This window comes from Toxotes jaculatrix, chromosome 9, assembly GCF_017976425.1.
Source record: "Toxotes jaculatrix isolate fToxJac2 chromosome 9, fToxJac2.pri, whole genome shotgun sequence".
Taxonomy (NCBI): domain Eukaryota; kingdom Metazoa; phylum Chordata; class Actinopteri; family Toxotidae; genus Toxotes; species Toxotes jaculatrix.
The window spans coordinates 3,566,268-3,583,274 of NC_054402.1; the positions used below are offsets into that span (position 1 = coordinate 3,566,268).

General features: G+C 41.3%; 2 protein-coding genes across 2 annotated transcripts; one reads left to right on the forward strand and one right to left on the reverse strand.

Annotated features, from left to right (window-relative positions):
- The first annotated feature begins 6 nt into the window (after positions 1 to 6).
- Positions 7 to 10,208, forward strand: LOC121187274 (extracellular calcium-sensing receptor-like). Its single transcript, XM_041046453.1, has 15 exons — positions 7 to 209; positions 505 to 799; positions 965 to 1,051; positions 1,622 to 1,891; positions 2,089 to 2,295; positions 2,382 to 2,657; positions 3,020 to 3,247; positions 3,344 to 3,467; positions 3,542 to 3,735; positions 6,886 to 6,972; positions 7,818 to 8,024; positions 8,115 to 8,390; positions 8,734 to 8,961; positions 9,051 to 9,174; positions 9,298 to 10,208. Exons 1-15 carry the CDS (start codon positions 7 to 9, stop codon positions 10,206 to 10,208), a joined length of 3,717 nt encoding a protein of 1,238 aa, XP_040902387.1.
- Positions 10,209 to 11,546: 1,338 nt separating this feature from the next.
- Positions 11,547 to 15,593, reverse strand: LOC121187276 (extracellular calcium-sensing receptor-like). Its single transcript, XM_041046456.1, has 11 exons — positions 15,328 to 15,593; positions 14,918 to 15,159; positions 14,669 to 14,751; positions 14,277 to 14,456; positions 13,954 to 14,142; positions 13,366 to 13,839; positions 13,034 to 13,243; positions 12,802 to 12,925; positions 12,457 to 12,650; positions 12,057 to 12,356; positions 11,547 to 11,969 (listed from the first exon to the last, which is right to left on the reverse strand). The coding sequence occupies exons 1-11, from the start codon at positions 15,591 to 15,593 to the stop codon at positions 11,547 to 11,549; spliced, it is 2,685 nt and encodes an 894-aa protein (XP_040902390.1).
- Positions 15,594 to 17,007: the final 1,414 nt, after the last annotated feature.

Consider the following 17,007-nt stretch of genomic DNA (forward strand, 5'->3'; position numbering starts at 1 on the left):
TTGCTCATGTTGCTGTATTCACACTGTTTCTCTGCTGTGTCCTCCACTCCTTATTCTTCCTCCTCCTGCCAGTTACAGGGACAGTTCCATCTAAATGGGATGCATAAGGCTGGAGATGTGGTTCTAGGTGGGCTGTTTGAAATCCACTTCTTTTCTACTTATCCTGACCTGTCTTTTACCTCAGAGCCACAGCAGCCTACCTGCCATGGGTGAGTCTGTCAGGGAAACGGCAAAAAGCAGAAACTGGGGAAAATTATTTCCATCGGTCAAATGTATTTTTGATAATCTGATATCACTGTGAACAAATTACATTGTGTGTTTATGCCATTTTAAACATATTGCTGCTTTGCACAGCCTCCTGTGCAATTTTCATTCAAGCATAATTATGATTGTTGCTGTTCAACTGCATTCATTGTTCACAAAATCTGTAGCTTTGTAACATGTATATGTTTTCACAGTCAATACATCATGTTGTATTTTAAACAGTTTTATTTTATTTGTTAGATTTGATTTTCTAGTATTCAGACAGGCCCAGACCATGGCCTTTGCTATTGATGAGATCAACAGAAACTCCAGCCTGCTACCTAATGTGACTCTGGGATACAGTCTGTATGATAACTGCCTCCAATTAGGAATTGGTTTCCGTGCAGCGTTGTCATTAGCCAATGGTCAAGAGGAGCATGTTACATTAGATGAGACCTGTGTAGGTACCCCTCCAGTCCTGGGGATTGTGGGTGATTCTTCTTCTACACGTTGTATTGCCATATCCACTGTCTTAGGTTTGTACAGAGTGCCTATGGTAAGTTTTCTGCTTTACTATCTGTTAATTCTTTCAGATCAATGTGATTTAATTTCATATTTAATGAAGTTGTAATTCTGGCTTAATCGGTCTTAAAAGGTTGAAAGAGCCAGTAAAATCTTTCTCTGCTTTTATGATGTTTCGTTTGTGTTTTTTTTTTTGCAGGTGAGTTATTTTGCCACATGTTCCTGCCTGAGTGACCGGCAAAGGTTCCCATCCTTCTTTAGGACGATCCCAAGTGATGCTTTCCAGGTGAAAATCTATCAGCATAATGAAAATGTTTAAAATAAAAATCATGTACCAAAACAATTAATCACCACAAACGTCCCTGTACTGCACATGTATTCATTTTGTGTATAACCTCTCACATTCTATGTCTATGTTCATTAATAGAGTTGCATGGTGTCAGATAACAACACTGAGAGGCAATAATTAAACACGATCAACTGTGGAACTTGTTCAGCAGGATTTCAAGTGGAAGATTATTCCAGCCAGGCGGCACAGTGGTGCAGTGGTTAGCACTGTCGCCTCACAGCAAGAGGTTTGAACCCCGGTCTGGGCTCTTCTGTGTGGAGTTTGCATGTTCTCCCTGTGCCTGCGTGTGTTCTCTCCGAGTACCCCGGCTTCCTCCCACAATCCCAAAAACATGCGTGGGTCAGGTTAATTGGCTACTCTAAATTGCCCGTAGTTATGAATGTGTGCGTGTGTGGTTGTCTGTCTTTGTGTGTCAGCCCTGCGATTGACTGACGGATTAAGCGGTAGAAAATGAATGAACGATTATTCCAGCCTGTGTACTAATCCCTGCACTCTGTGTTCACTTAGGTGAGCGCCATGATTCAGATTCTGAAACGCTTTGGCTGGACTTGGGCAGGTCTGTTGATCAGTGATGATGATTATGGACTCCATGCTGCCCGATCCTTCAAATCTGACCTGGGTCCATCTGGTGGAGGTTGTCTGGCCTACACAGAGGTTTTGCCAAGCGGTGACAACCCAGCTGAACTAAGGAGAATTGTGGATGTGATGAAGAAATCCACAGCTCGTGTGGTCGTTGTCTTTGCACATGAGAGTCACATGATTGATCTCATGGAAGAGGTTGGATTTGAAAGACAATTTCATTATACTTGGAAAAATTGTACAGAGTTCCAGCAATAATTATATGCATCACTTTGCTCCAAACAATGTGTAAAATAAAGGTTTGCAACTGTGTACGACATCACCTGTAGAAACTAGATACTACTTTAGTGGTATGCTTGTATTAAATCATATACTTGGTAAATTGCAAACTACAGGTGGTGAGGCAGAATGTGACAGGCCTGCAGTGGATGGCCAGTGAAGCCTGGACATCATCTGCTCAGCTCCAGACCCCCGACCTCATGCCGTACCTGGGTGGCACACTGGGCATTGCCATCCGTCGAGGAAATATACCAGGGCTCAGGGAATTCCTGTTACAAATACGTCCTGACCTGCACCACAACAGCAGCTATGGAAATAACATGGTAATAGTTTAACTTTGCAATGAGATCTGCTATTTGAAATAATATATTGTCATTTTTTATAATACACAATTTTGAATATATTTCAGGTAAATCAATTTTGGGAACATACATTTCAGTGTAGATTTGCACCACCTCCAGCTGGTTGGGTGGAGGCTGGGGGAGCATTATGCACTGGACAGGAAGATCTACATAATGTGGAGACTGAGTTCTTGGACATGTCAAACCTCAGGGCAGAATATAATGTGTATAAGGCTGTGTATGCTCTGGCATATGCCCTTGATGACATGCTGCAGTGCGAGCCAGGTAGAGGGCCTTTCAGCGGGCACAGCTGTGGTACTTTGCAAAGACTGGAGCCCTGGCAGGTGTGATATCAGTTTACACTCCATCTGTTCATCATGTGGTGTAGTATTTCTTGTTCAGTAGCATTTAGGGTAAAGGACTAAGTACAAGTCTTTGAGATTATTGATTGTAATATGCCTCACAGAAAGCTGAAAGGATTTTCCCTAAAGCTTGGTGATTGCAGAAGATAATATTTAGCAATTAAAGGTCAGACAAACAGTCTCTTCTCACTGAGAATTTCTGGAATTTTTAATGACTTTAAATGTTCACAAGTATAGTATGCATTTCATCATAGGTACTCCTTCACTCACTATGGCCATATAAAAGCATTTTCTTCAAATGTTCTCTTTTGTTTTCCTTAAATCCATTATTCTGATATTCACAGCTTGTGTATTACTTGGAAAAGGTTAATTTCACCACATCATTTGGTGATCAAGTGTCATTTGATGAGAATGGTGATGTCTTACCAATCTATGATATAATGAACTGGCTGTGGCTCCCTGATGGAACAATTAAAGATCAGAGAGTGGGTGAAGTTAAGAGGTCAATATTCAAAGGTGAAGAAATCACACTTGATGAAGACAAGATCTTCTGGAACTTTGAGTCCAAACAGGTCACTTCTGATTTTGTAGACTACTGTCTATGAAAAACTCATTATAGCAATGTACAGTAGTGAAGGATAACAGATATTTATTTCTTCTCCCTACAGCCGCCCCGGTCAGTGTGCAGTGAGAGCTGTCCTCCAGGTACCCGCATGGCCAGAAAGAAGGGGGAACCTGAGTGCTGTTTTGACTGCATCCCTTGTTCTGAGGGAAAGATCAGCAATAGAACTGGTTGGTGTTTAGTTTTAACTGCTACACTCTGGAAACATAAAATATGTATCTCAAGAACTGTCCTGTTTCCATAGACTCCATGGAGTGCACCAGTTGTCCAGAGGATTTCTGGTCCAGTCCCCAGCGTGACCACTGTGTTCCTAAGAAAACAGAGTTCCTCTCCTACCATGAGCCTCTGGGTATTTGTTTGACAACTGCCTCATTGCTGGGAACATTTATCTGTGTTGTTGTCTTAGGCATCTTCATCTATCATCGCAGAACACCTATAGTACGAGCCAACAATTCTGAACTCAGTTTCCAGCTGTTGTTGTCATTGAAGTTATGTTTCCTCTGCTCGCTGCTGTTCATTGGTCGTCCCAGACTGTGGACATGCCAGCTGAGACATGCAGCATTTGGGAATCAGCTTTGTACTTTGTGTCTCATGTATCCTGGTTAAAACCATGGTGGTTCTGGCTGTGTTCAAGGCCTCCAAGCCAGGAGGTGGAGCCAGTCTGAAGTGGTTTGGTGCTGTGCAGCAGAGAGGGACAGTTCTGGTTCTCACTTCTGTCCAAGCAGCAATCTGCACTGGCTGGCTTGTCTCTGCTTCACCAGCACCTCATAAAAACACTCAGTACCACAGTGACAAGATAGTGTATGAGTGTGTAGTTGGCTCCACAGTTGGTTTTGCAGTGTTACTGGGCTATATTGGTTTACTGGCTATCCTCAGTTTTCTCATTGCATTTCTAGCAAGGAACCTTCCAGACAGTTTCAATGAGGCCAAACTCATAACTTTCAGCATGCTGATCTTCTGTGCTGTGTGGGTGGCCTTTGTCCCTGCTTATGTCAGCTCCCCAGGCAAATATGCAGATGCAGTGGAGGCGTTTGCCATCCTGGCCTCCAGTTTTGGCCTCTTGGTGGCACTGTTTGGACCCAAGTGTTACATAATCCTGCTGAGACCAGAGAGGAACACAAAGAAAGCCATCATGGGTCGAGGCATCGAGTCATAAATACTGTACTTAATTTCATAAGACATATTTCATTCATTTTCTTTATACTATATAAAAATACAAGCAGAAAAGTATGGAAATTGCAGTAGTAATATTTTATAACTGAGAATGAAGAGCTGATATCAAATATATTCATTTGAACATGAAATGTCTTACCACTTGGATCGTGTTAGATTATTTAAACAGTGAGTTATTCTAATTTTTCCAAGGTGCAATTAAAATGCAAAAAACTCACTCATCAAATAATTAGATGTCTTCTAGGACTTTTCATGGTGTAAGTAAATCTTACACCTTATTAATCTTTACTTACTTTCTCTGAATACATTATGCAGACTATTTGGTTTCATCCATCAGTGTTTATTTTTTATCTTTATGGACCTGATGTGGAGTTAAAGATATACTCGCCAGTTTCTGTATTCCCACCAAATTCAAATTCACAGTAATCTTTGATTTCTCAATGTTGCATACAGTATAAAAGAACTGCAAGCAACACTGTTAGAAGAACACAGTGAAACAACCCTGACTGCAATATAATGGTTCTTTTGTCAGATTCTGACATCCAGAAAAGACATTAAACAATTGCTGTCAATGGCTGAGAACTCTTTTCTGTAATAAGTAAACTTTATAGTAAAAAAGCTGAAAAGAAATGTGGGATGAGAAAGATGGGGGACGGCAAGATCTAATGGGGTGATCTGTCTTGCATGACCTGTTTTTCTAAAATTGATCATATCTGAAATCTGCCACATTACCATAGGATCCAGCCCGATACAGTTGCCCTCCATAAAGCACAGTGCAATTAAAAATAGATGGGAAGATAGTTCACCAACTGTCTTAGTATGCTTCTGCTACCATCTAGTGGACAGTTTAATTCATTCAATTAACATTTGATGGTCAAACATGTACTCTGGGCTCCTCTGTGCATTTGGTATGCTTGTCTCTTACACAAATTTGGGATTATACTTACTACAGAATGACTCTCCTGATATACACGTATCAGCTTTTAAACCACACAGCAATTTGAAAGAAAACTTCTATTTTACAACAAACAGGTGTTTTACCAGAAAGTTTACTTTATCTACAACTTAACATACTGGTTAAAGTCTATTTAATGTGACATTAAAAAAAACTACCACCCACATAATATGACTGTCATGTAAATTGTAATAAACATCAACCATCATCGTCATCTACAACTTAAAACAAACTTCAATTTGGATGCAAACATGGCCTTGGAGAGATGTTGTTTAAAGTGTCCACATTAATTCAGCCTGAATCCATCTCAGGTGAAATACATTTTAGGCTCTGCCCCTAAATCTTGTCCTGCCCTGATGGGTGGTGTAAAGATTAAAGAATACTGCAAGACAATAAAAGGTGGTGACACAGCAGTAAAACTTAGTTTTAAGTTTGGGTTGAGAAAAGGTGTAAACCAGAGGAAAGTCATGAGGGCATTTTTAGACACCAACTTGCACTTGCTTATGTTGCTGTATTCACACTGTTTCTCTGCTGTGTCCTCCACTCCTTATTCTTCCTCCTCCTGCCAGTTACAGGGACAGTTCCATCTAAATGGGATGCATAAGGCTGGAGATGTGGTTCTAGGTGGGCTGTTTGAAATCCACTTCTTTTCTACTTATCCTGACCTGTCTTTTACCTCAGAGCCACAGCAGCCTACCTGCCATGGGTGAGTCTGTCAGGGAAACGGCAAAAAGCAGAAACTGGGGAAAATCATTTCCATCGGTCAAATGTATTTTTGATAATCTGATATCACTGTGAGCAAATTACATTGTGTATTTATGCCATTTTAAACATATTGCTGCTTTGCACAGCCTCCTTTTAAATTTTCATTCAAGCATAATTATGATTGTTGCTGTTCAACTGCATTCATTGTTCACAGAATCTGTAGCTTTGTAACATGTATATGTTTTGACAGTGAATACATCATGTTGTATTTTAAACAGTTTTATGTTATTTGTTAGTTTTGATGTTCTAGGATTCAGACAGGTCCAGACCATGGCCTTTGCTATTGATGAGATCAACAGAAACTCCAACCTGCTACCTAATGTGACTCTGGGATACAGTCTGTACGATAACTGCCTCCAATTAGGAATTGGTTTCCGAGCAGCGTTGTCATCAGCCAGTGGTCAAGAGGAGCATGTTACATTAGATGAGACCTGTGTAGGTACCCCTCCAGTCCTGGGGATTGTGGGTGATTCTTCTTCTACACGTTGTATTGCCATATCCACTGTCTATGGTTTGTACAGAGTGCCTATGGTAAGTTTTCTGCTTTACTATCTGTTAATTCTTTCAGATCAATGTGATTTAATTTGAGATTTAATGAAGTTGCAAACACTGAATAATCAGCCTTTAAAAAGTTGGAATAGCCAGTAAAAGCTTTGTCTGTCTTTAAAATGTACAGTCTGCGTTGTTTTTAATAGGTGAGTTATTTTGCCACATGTTCCTGCCTGAGTGACCGGCAAAGGTTCCCATCCTTCTTTAGGACGATCCCAAGTGATGCCTTCCAGGTGAAAATCTATCAGCATAATGAAAATGTTTAAAATAAAAAGCAGGTACCAAAACAATTAATCACCAAGAACGTCCCTGTACTGCACATGTATTCATTTTGTGTATAACCACTCACATACTATGTCTGTGTTCATTAATAGAGTTGCATGGTGTCAGATAACAACACTGAGAGGCAATAATTAAACACGATCAACTGTGGAACTTGTTCAGCAGGATTTCCAGTGGAAGATTATTCCAGCCTGTGTACTAATCCCTGTAGTCTGTGTTCACTTAGGTGAGCGCCATGATTCAGATTCTGAAACGCTTTGGCTGGACTTGGGCAGGTCTGCTGGTCAGTGATGATGATTATGGACTCCATGCTGCCCGATCCTTCCAGTCTGACCTGGGTCCATCTGGTGGAGGTTGTCTGGCCTACACAGAGGTTTTGCCCTGGAGTGACAACCCAGCTGAACTAAGGAGAATTGTGGATGTGATGAAGAAATCCACAGCTCGTGTGGTCATTGCATTTGCACATGAGAGTCACATGATTGATCTTATGGATGAGGTTAGGCTTTAAAAATAATTTCATTATAACTTAACATACATATTTTCTTTAACAAACTGCAGATTTTATGTTGCAAGAACTAACTGGTTTGTAAAAGATTTATCTGAATAAGTTGCACCTCTGATGTGTTGGTGGTGCTGCTGGGAGAGTAATGATGATTTGCATTGTTTTGCTCATGATACTGTGTAAAACACAGGACTACGACTGTGTGTGGCATCAGCTGTAAAAACTAATCACTACTTCACTACTTTAGTGGTATGACAGTATGAATTTTTATACTTGGTATACTGCAATGTACAGGTGGTGAGGCAGAATGTGACAGGCCTGCAGTGGATGGCCAGTGAAGCCTGGACGTCAGCTGCTGTGCTCCAGACCCCCGACCTCATGCCGTACCTGGGTGGCACACTGGGCATTACCATCCGTCGAGGAGAAATACCAGGGCTCAGAGAATTCCTGTTACAAACACGTCCAGACCTACACCACAGCAGCAGCTATGGAAATAACATGGTAAGAGTTTAAACTTTGCAATGAGATCTGCCTTTTACAAGAATAATACATTGTCTTTGTTTATAATACACAGTTTTGAATATATTTCAGGTAAATCAGTTTTGGGAACATACATTTCAGTGTAGATTTGCACCACCTCCAGCTGGTTGGGCGGAGGCTGGGGGAGCATTATGCACTGGACAGGAAGATCTACATAATGTGGAGACTGAGTTCTTGGACATTTCAAACCTCAGGCCAGAGTATAATGTGTATAAGGCTGTGTATGCTCTGGCATATGCCCTGGATAACATGCTGCAGTGTGAGCCAGGTAGAGGGCCTTTCAGCGGGCACAGCTGTGGTACTTTGCAAAGACTGGAGCCCTGGCAGGTGTGATATCAGTTTACACTCCATCTGTTCATGTGACTTAATCCTGTGGTATAGTCTTTCTTGCGGAGTGGCATTTAGGAGAAAGGACAAGCTGCAAAGCTTAGAGATTACTGATTGTAGTTGTTGATAGCAGCAGATACTATTTAGTGTTATCAGGTCAGATAGAATCTTTCATCATCTCGTCACTAGGTATATGGCATTATAAGTAACATGTATAAATAAGGTATGTAGTTTGTATATAAATATATATATGTGTGTGTGTGCGTGTGTGTGTTTGTGTGTGCGCGGGTGTGTGTGTGCTTATTCTCAGTTTTCCCTCTATTGCTTATTCTTGTATTCACAGCTTGTGTATTACTTGGAAAAGGTTAATTTCACCACATCATTTGGTGATCAAGTGTCATTTGATGAAAATGGTGATGTCTTACCAATCTATGATATCATGAACTGGCTGTGGCTCCCTGATGGAACAATTAAAGTTCAGACTGTGGGTGAAGTTAAGAGGTCGATCTTCAAAGGTGATGAACTCACACTTGATGAAGACAAAATCTTCTGGAACTTTGCGTCCAAACAGGTTACTTCTGATTTTGTTGACTACTGAGTAACTCATTATCTCAGTATATAGTGGTATAGCAGATATAACAGATATTTCTCTCCCTACAGCCGCCCCGCTCAGTGTGCAGTGAGAGCTGTCCTCCAGGTACCCGCATGGCCAGAAAGAAAGGGCAACCTGAGTGCTGTTTTGACTGCATCCCTTGTTCTGAGGGAAAGATCAGCAATAGAACTGGTGGGTGTTTAGTTTTAAACACTGCAGTTTGGAAAAATAATTTATATTGTGTACCCAACCCTGTTTCCTAGAAAACTTTAACATCAGGGCTGATGTAGCACAGCGTCTTTCTTATTTTCATAGACTCCATGGAGTGCACGAGTTGTCCAGAGGATTTCTGGTCCAGTCCCCAGCGTGACCACTGTGTTCCTAAGAAAACAGAGTTCCTCTCCTACCATGAGCCTCTGGGTATCTGTTTGACAACTGCCTCATTACTGGGCACATTTATCTGTATTGTTGTCTTAGGCATCTTCATCTATCATCGCAGAACACCTATAGTACGAGCCAACAATTCTGAACTCAGTTTCCAGCTGTTGTTGTCATTGAAGTTATGTTTCCTCTGCTCACTGCTGTTCATCGGACGACCCAGACTGTGGACATGCCAGCTGAGACATGCAGCATTTGGGATCAGCTTTGTACTTTGTGTCTCATGTATCCTGGTTAAAACCATGGTGGTTCTGGCTGTGTTCAAGGCCTCCAAGCCAGGAGGTGAAGCCAGTCTGAAGTGGTTTGGTGCTGTGCAGCAGAGAGGGACAGTTCTGGTTCTCACTTCTATCCAAGCAGCAATCTGCACTGCCTGGCTTGTCTCTGCTTCACCAGCACCTCATAAAAACACTCAGTACCACAATGACAAAATAGTTTATGAGTGTGTAGTTGGGTCAACAATTGGTTTTGCAGTGTTACTGGGCTATATTGGTTTTCTGGCTATCCTCAGTTTTCTCATTGCATTTCTAGCAAGGAACCTTCCAGACAGTTTCAATGAGGCCAAACTCATAACTTTCAGCATGCTGATCTTCTGTGCTGTGTGGGTGGCCTTTGTCCCTGCTTATGTCAGCTCACCAGGTAAATATGCAGATGCAGTGGAGGTATTTGCCATCCTGGCCTCCAGTTTTGGCCTCTTGGTGGCACTGTTTGGACCCAAGTGTTACATAATCCTGCTGAGACCAGAGAGGAACACAAAGAAAGCCATCATGGGTCGAGGCATCGAGTCCTAAAAATTATACTTAATTTAAAATGCATCCATTTCCACAATACAACACAAAACTACAGGCACAAACACGAAGTGAATTCTGATTAATAATTAATTCTGATTATAGTGATACAAATGTTCAGTGATTTTGAATGATAGCTAACGTCAACTGTATGTATTTGAACATGAAATCTCTTCCTAATTTTATTATACGTAGAAGAATATTTAAACAAAGGGAGTTATAGTTTTTTTTTCTAGGATGCAGTTAAACTACAAAGTACACACAATTCATACTTTTGCCTTTGCAACTAAACCTACACCTGATTACATTTTAAGTTACTTTTGCTCTGAATAAATTCACTAAGTTACACTTGTCATTTGCAATGAATAAAAGAGACATGCTTGGTGATAAACAGTGGATAAATATTCCTTCATTTCCATGGACATAGCCCGTTTATTCTTCAATAACTCAATGATTGCATCTTTTTCTGTGAAACAGCTCTGCAGATGGATTAAATAATTAAATTCATTCTAAGTCAAGAACACTTTAAGTGACTGGAGTTGACAGAACAAGCGCAGCTACCTTAGCAGGCTTGTATCTTCCACCAGCATTTGAATTGTAATTTGAACTGTCAGCCACCAATGAAGTGGGTTCATATTAGCTCTCGAGTTTTTAGAGTTTTAATGCACCAGTCACTTATTTTGTGACTGGTGCATTCAGTGTAACAACAACTCGGAATAAGTTGTGATTCTCTGGATAAGTAATCTCAATTTGTCTTTTGAATATTAATTTCTGTGTCTCACTATAGGAATATACAGACTCTTAAGACAGTGTACTTCAGGGATGAGTCAGTGTCAGTCGCACTCCTTTACAGGGACCCAGGCGTTGTTATTACCTTTGATGTGCCAGGAGCACAGCTGAGGGTTACAGTCCTTTGCTGGTGTGGGCCATATCAGTTGCCCTCACAGTCCAGTGGGAGAGCTGATGCTGCCAGTTTGCAGCTTTGTCCATGACACAAATAACTGAGGTGCTGGCTTTCTGGACAGCATTGTGCATAGGGCTCTTTTTTAATCTCTCAAAGGTTTAATATCTTCAGCAGTCATACACAGGGTCTTCAGGAAATGTACAACAGATAAAACTATTAGCAACAATATTCACAGAGCTAGTATGTAATATTTTCTATATTTGAAACTAAAAGCTATAAAGTACCTTCTTTATTTCCATTATACAATACTGAATAAATGTGATAAATAGGTATAAACTGAGAAGAAAGGAAAGCTAAGAACACCTAAACAATGACCCTTTAGTAAATATTGATAATATTTGATGAGATAAAATATGTACATTGTTAAATCATCTTTGCTATCTGGCCATCAGGTGCTTTTTAGTGTTTTTCTCAGGTCTCAAAAGAATGATGAAACATTTTGGAGCAAAAATACAGAACAGTAAACCATAGCTAGAGGCGAGAATTGCAAAAATTTCCACGGCAACTGTGTATTTCCCCGGAGAGCTGATGTAAGCAGGGACAAAAGCCACCCACACAGCACAGAAGATCAGCATGCTGAAGGTGATCAGCTTGGCCTCGTTGAAGTTGTCAGGGAGTTTCCGAGCAAAAAAGGCCAAGAGGAGACAGGTGCAGGCCAACAGGCCGATGTAGCCCAGAACCAGAGAGAAGCCCACCACAGAGACCATGGCACACTCCAGGGTGACCTTTGACCCTTGGAAACCCAGATCACGTCTGGGCACAGGGGGACTGAGGGACAGCCATATGGCACAGATGACAACCTGAGGAAAAATAAAACATAATAAAATTGTTGTTAAGTATTGTACACCAGAAAATATGTAAATATTGAGATTAAAAAAAAAAAACACACATGCTGTATGCTTTACCTGTACACAAGTAAGAAGGCAGACACTTCCTCTCTGTTGGCCTGGACCAAACCATCTAATCAAAGCTTCGGCACCAGGCCGAGCTGAGCGAAACGCTGCAAGAACCACTATGGTTTTGACTTTGATGCAGGAAACGCAAAGTACAAAGCTGATCCCAAAAGCCGCCTGCTGGAACCGACAAGACCAGACGGATGGGCGACCAATGAACACCAGAGAGCACAGGAAGCAGAGCTTCAGCGACAGAAGAAGCAGAAAGCTCAGCTCTGAGTTGTTGGCTCGTACCTTCAGGGGAATCAGTTAAACAGACAAAGATGATGAAAGACAGAAATGTGAAGTAAAGAATGCATCCAGCAAACTCTTTTACATTAACCTGGGTTCTTACCACGGGTGTTTGACGGTAGTAAAGAAACACCACAAACACAGCCGTTGTCACTGTGGCACCAGACACAGCTGCTGTAGTCAGGGTAATGCCCAACGTTTCATTAAAGGAAAGGAAGTCGAGCTGGCGAGGGATGCAGGCAGTTCGTGCAGCATTGGACCAAAACTCTAATGGACAGTGCTCACAGTGGGGAGACCCTGGGAGAGGAAAGACAGTAGAGGTGTAAGGAGACTAAAACAAAATGAGCAAAAGAGCAGATGAAGTTAAAGACGACAGATTCAAGAGTGAAGGTGGAAGGCACTAGGCATTCTAGGTGAATCGTGATGTTTTACATTTTAATCTCCTCACCAGTTTTATTGCTGATCTCCCCTGCAGCACATGGGATACAGTCAAAGCAGCAGACAGGTTCCCCTCTCCTGGTTGCCATCCGAGTGCCTGGGGGGCAGCTCTCACTGCACACTGACATGGGTACCTAAACAATAAGCCAGCCATATTCTCAAGACAAAATAAATTTATTTTGACAACCAGCAAAAAGTTAATGAACAGAAATTTTGTTTAGTATTATTTTTCTATTTAATACCTGACTGGATCCTGTGCTCCACTGAATAGCTGACTCGTTAAGGTGGAGGTCAAACCCGTCCACACGGCCAATCAGAACAAGTTTTAGTGGCCCCTCAGGAGTGCTCTGCCAGTTGACGAGGTCGTACTTTGCCGTAATGTCAGCCCCTTGGAAATAAAACTTTTCACCCTGTGGTGTGGTGAAGTTCACTTTGTTCAAGTGCTGTAACAGCTGCAAAAGTAAAATAATATTGAATTTTGTCACATTGTTAGTGACAGAGCCTGTGTAAAATAAAACCTGTTGTAAATGAATTTCTGGAGTATTCTCAGGTAAAGGCTGATGTTTATGTTTACCTCTATGGGTTTGATATGGTTTGGAGAGGAGCAGGTGGAGCTGTTGTTTCCAGGTGGGCTGTTAAGGTTGGGGCAGGAGAGAAGGCTGTGAAGGGCGTGGGCTGCAGCATAAACAGCAAGGTAGACATTATATGTCACCCTCAGCTGGGAGGTGTCAGTAAAGAGATTCTGCACTCCCTCCAGGGACTCTGAGCCATTACAGAGAGGTAGAGAAGCCTTTTGAAGCAACCCATTTGCCCTCCCATTTGCCCCAGGACTGCAACCAAACATTTTTTCCCAAAATTCTCTCAAGAACTTATCATCAGGACGACGGGATGGGTTCAGATTTCTGAGATAATTTTCAAATCCGGGTATAGCTGAACTTCTAATGGCCACACCCAGAACACCGCTTGCCACTTTAGAAGTGGAGGGGTTTTGGAGGAGATCACCACTGGTGCTCCAAGCTTCACTGGCCAGAAACTGTCTGTCAGTCACCTGGTGATAGCAACATAACAAAATCATTTTAAAAACTAATTATCTTTTTCTCAAATAAGAACAGTTTTGTTATTGTTTACAGATTCAACATACAATTTTCCTTCAGTGTCTTACATTCATCTCGGTTAGTTGCAGAAACAGCTCCCTCACATCCGTATACCAGGTAAAGATCAGAATCACCCTTGCAGTTGAGGCCTGAATTGCGAGTGCTGCTCGTCTGGCATCAGTCACGATGTTTTCCCTCCGGAGAGTCTCTACAAATGCCAGACACACCCCTGCTCCCTCAGTCTCCTGCTGAAATATCTGACATGCACAGCTGACAAAGATTAGATTAATATTTAAAGTATTTAAATATTGTATTTATGTAGATTTCTTGATAGATGATATAGATGCCATAACATTTCTTGCTAAACACATATAAAATCAAATGGACACACCTTTACTGCCATTAGGCCATAATCATTGTTTGCAACCACTGCTCCGATCCAGGTCCAGTTGAAGCGTATAGCAAGCTGGGCAATGGCACGGACTTGGTAAATATCACTGGGTATGGTCCTGAAAAAATTAGGATATTGGAGCCTGTTGCTCAGACAGGGGCAACTTGCTAGGAAGCTAATCTGAAACACACAAAGAAAGTTACATCTTTACAACCCTTCAGGCAATTCTTGAAATTCTCTTAAGCAGAAGTTTTCAAAGTGATTCACTTCCAGACTTTTTGTCTTCAGAGGAGAGAGGAACGTTTTCACTTCAGTTTTAGCATCTCCCACAGAGCAAAACTCTAATAAATCCTGGGTTATGCTGAATTAAAAACAAAACTCACCAAAGGTACAGAGAGTTGCCCCAGGGTTCTGGAGAGTATCTGGGCCGTTACAGATGAAGCACCACCGATGATCAGAGGAACAGTGTGATCACCTGATGCAGCATTAAAAGATGGAATTAAATTTAAAAAATATATATATAATAAATTACACAGTGAAAAAAGTGTTTGGTTCCCTTTTAGCTTTTCATTTGCTTTGGATTCACCATTTCATTTGGTCATGTTAAGGATAGGGTATGATAGAGACACACAACAGGCTACCTCTCCTGTCTTCGATTTCTTCTCCATACCCAGCAGAATACTCTGCAGACTCCGCTGAATTACAGCTGGTGCGGTCTCCTCCTACTAGTGACAGAGCTGCCTGGAGAGCCCATGGTGGTTTGCCACAGCTATCATGAATATGGTAGCCGAGCTTCACACCTGGTAGCAGCGTTGTACTGTGATTGATTTCCTCCAGTGCAAACATCATAGCATATACGTACTGCAGTGGAACATGATCTAAACTGAGACCACAGGAGAGAAAGATGACAGAAATATGAGTCAAAATCTTGATTGATTCACAAAATCTAGATTTAGATGTTTTTTGGCAAATCAAAAAGAAAAGACAGAAGATGCAAAGATGCTAATTATTCTTACACTATCACAGTAAAAAGCACAGTTCAGAGTTTTACCCAGTACAAGGTTTGTAGTGCGGCAGCTTAGTGAAGTCGTGGTCTGTAGCTGAAGGTTGGTAATGAATTATAAAAAGCCCTCCAATAACTACGTCTCCATCCTGGAACAGACCCTGGCTATATGGTGTACCCCACCGAGAACAAGTCACTGTCTGGACACCCTGCAGCCCCACCCTGAGCCCCAGCTGTCTGCCCACAAGCCCCACAAGGAGCAGGGATGGGGCTGAGGAGGGCCACAGAGTAAAGAGCCAGGAGAACCAAGTCATAGATGCAGCAGATCCTGATACTTAAAATATGTACTGTATGCTCAGCTAGGTTGCTTGTTTCTCATTGGCAAGAAATTCAATATCAACTCAATATAGCTACAGTAAGACAGTCAGAAAAATGTAATGTTTGTAAATATAGAACAAAAAAATAACTTAAGTAGTTCAAAACATATATTCTCAAGCACTAGACATAACCTGCATTGGCATCTGACAAGGTATCCAAACTGTGACAACCCCCCCACCCTCCTCCGAAAAGTTGATCCGTTCATGTGGGTATTTATAATAGATGTAAAGCATTTCTGAAAGCAAGTAAACACAATGGCACGCACACACAGGCCCAGATCACTCCTCTCAAGAGTGACGGCAAAACAACAACCGCATAATTGCAAGTGATTAGTGTTTGTGTAGGTGGCAGGTGGAAGTGGATGGTGTGTGTAGGTCCAAGCCAGTGTATTCTTTGTTTCTTCTTTAATTGGAGTTCTTCAAGGCTTCAGGCCTTTCTGATGAAGTTCCTGCTGACCTGTTTTAGCTGGGGCCTTTTTTTATGGTGAGACAAACATGTAGCACAAATGAACATATGGAAACAAAACAAGCAGAAATGTATAAAATCAATGGACAAGACAGTACAGGTGCCTGTTTTTGAAGCAGCTCATGTAAGGCTCACATAACTCACAGCTATTTCATGAAAATCAACTTTAATTTAACTTTGTGAATTTGAATGACTTGAATCATTAAATGACATTCAGTTGGAAAAAAAACAGTAACAATGCTGCACTTGTTACTGCTGTCAAAATCTCTGTGAAAACACTGGCCGAGGGGAAATGAATCTGCATTCATTCTCTATTGTACTTTATGGGTTTTATTTACATAGGGGCACAGTAGGGCTATCTGTTCTCTCCAGTTTTAGAACCACCTTGCTATAAAGCAGAAAAGAGGGGAGGCAAAACACTGTATTTTAATACAGGAGACCGCTGTTAGTCTCACATTTACAACCAAAAGCCAATGTTGTTTCTTTAGTCCATTAACGTTCTAAAACCTCAAGTATATGTTTATTTTTGCAGCCATTATGAAGAGGGCCCTCTCATCTTAACAAAGTACTTATTTTAACTCAAACCACTATCTTTCACTGAACCTGACCAAGTTATTTTTTATGCCAAAACTAACCAGAACTTTTATTTAATATGACTCTTTATCCTGGTTCATAATAGGACAGAATTATGAACCAGTAGATACAGTGCATTTGCCCCGCCCCGCCCCGCCTCGCCATCTCAGGAAAAAAGATAAACTCATATACCAATAAATAAAAGTGCAAGTCTTTAAATTAGCATGTGTCAGAGTTTAGATTTCAGATTTTCTCAAAACTCAAGATCAGTGTTCATGGCAGAACCTGTGATAGAGGCAGAAAAGTTGCATC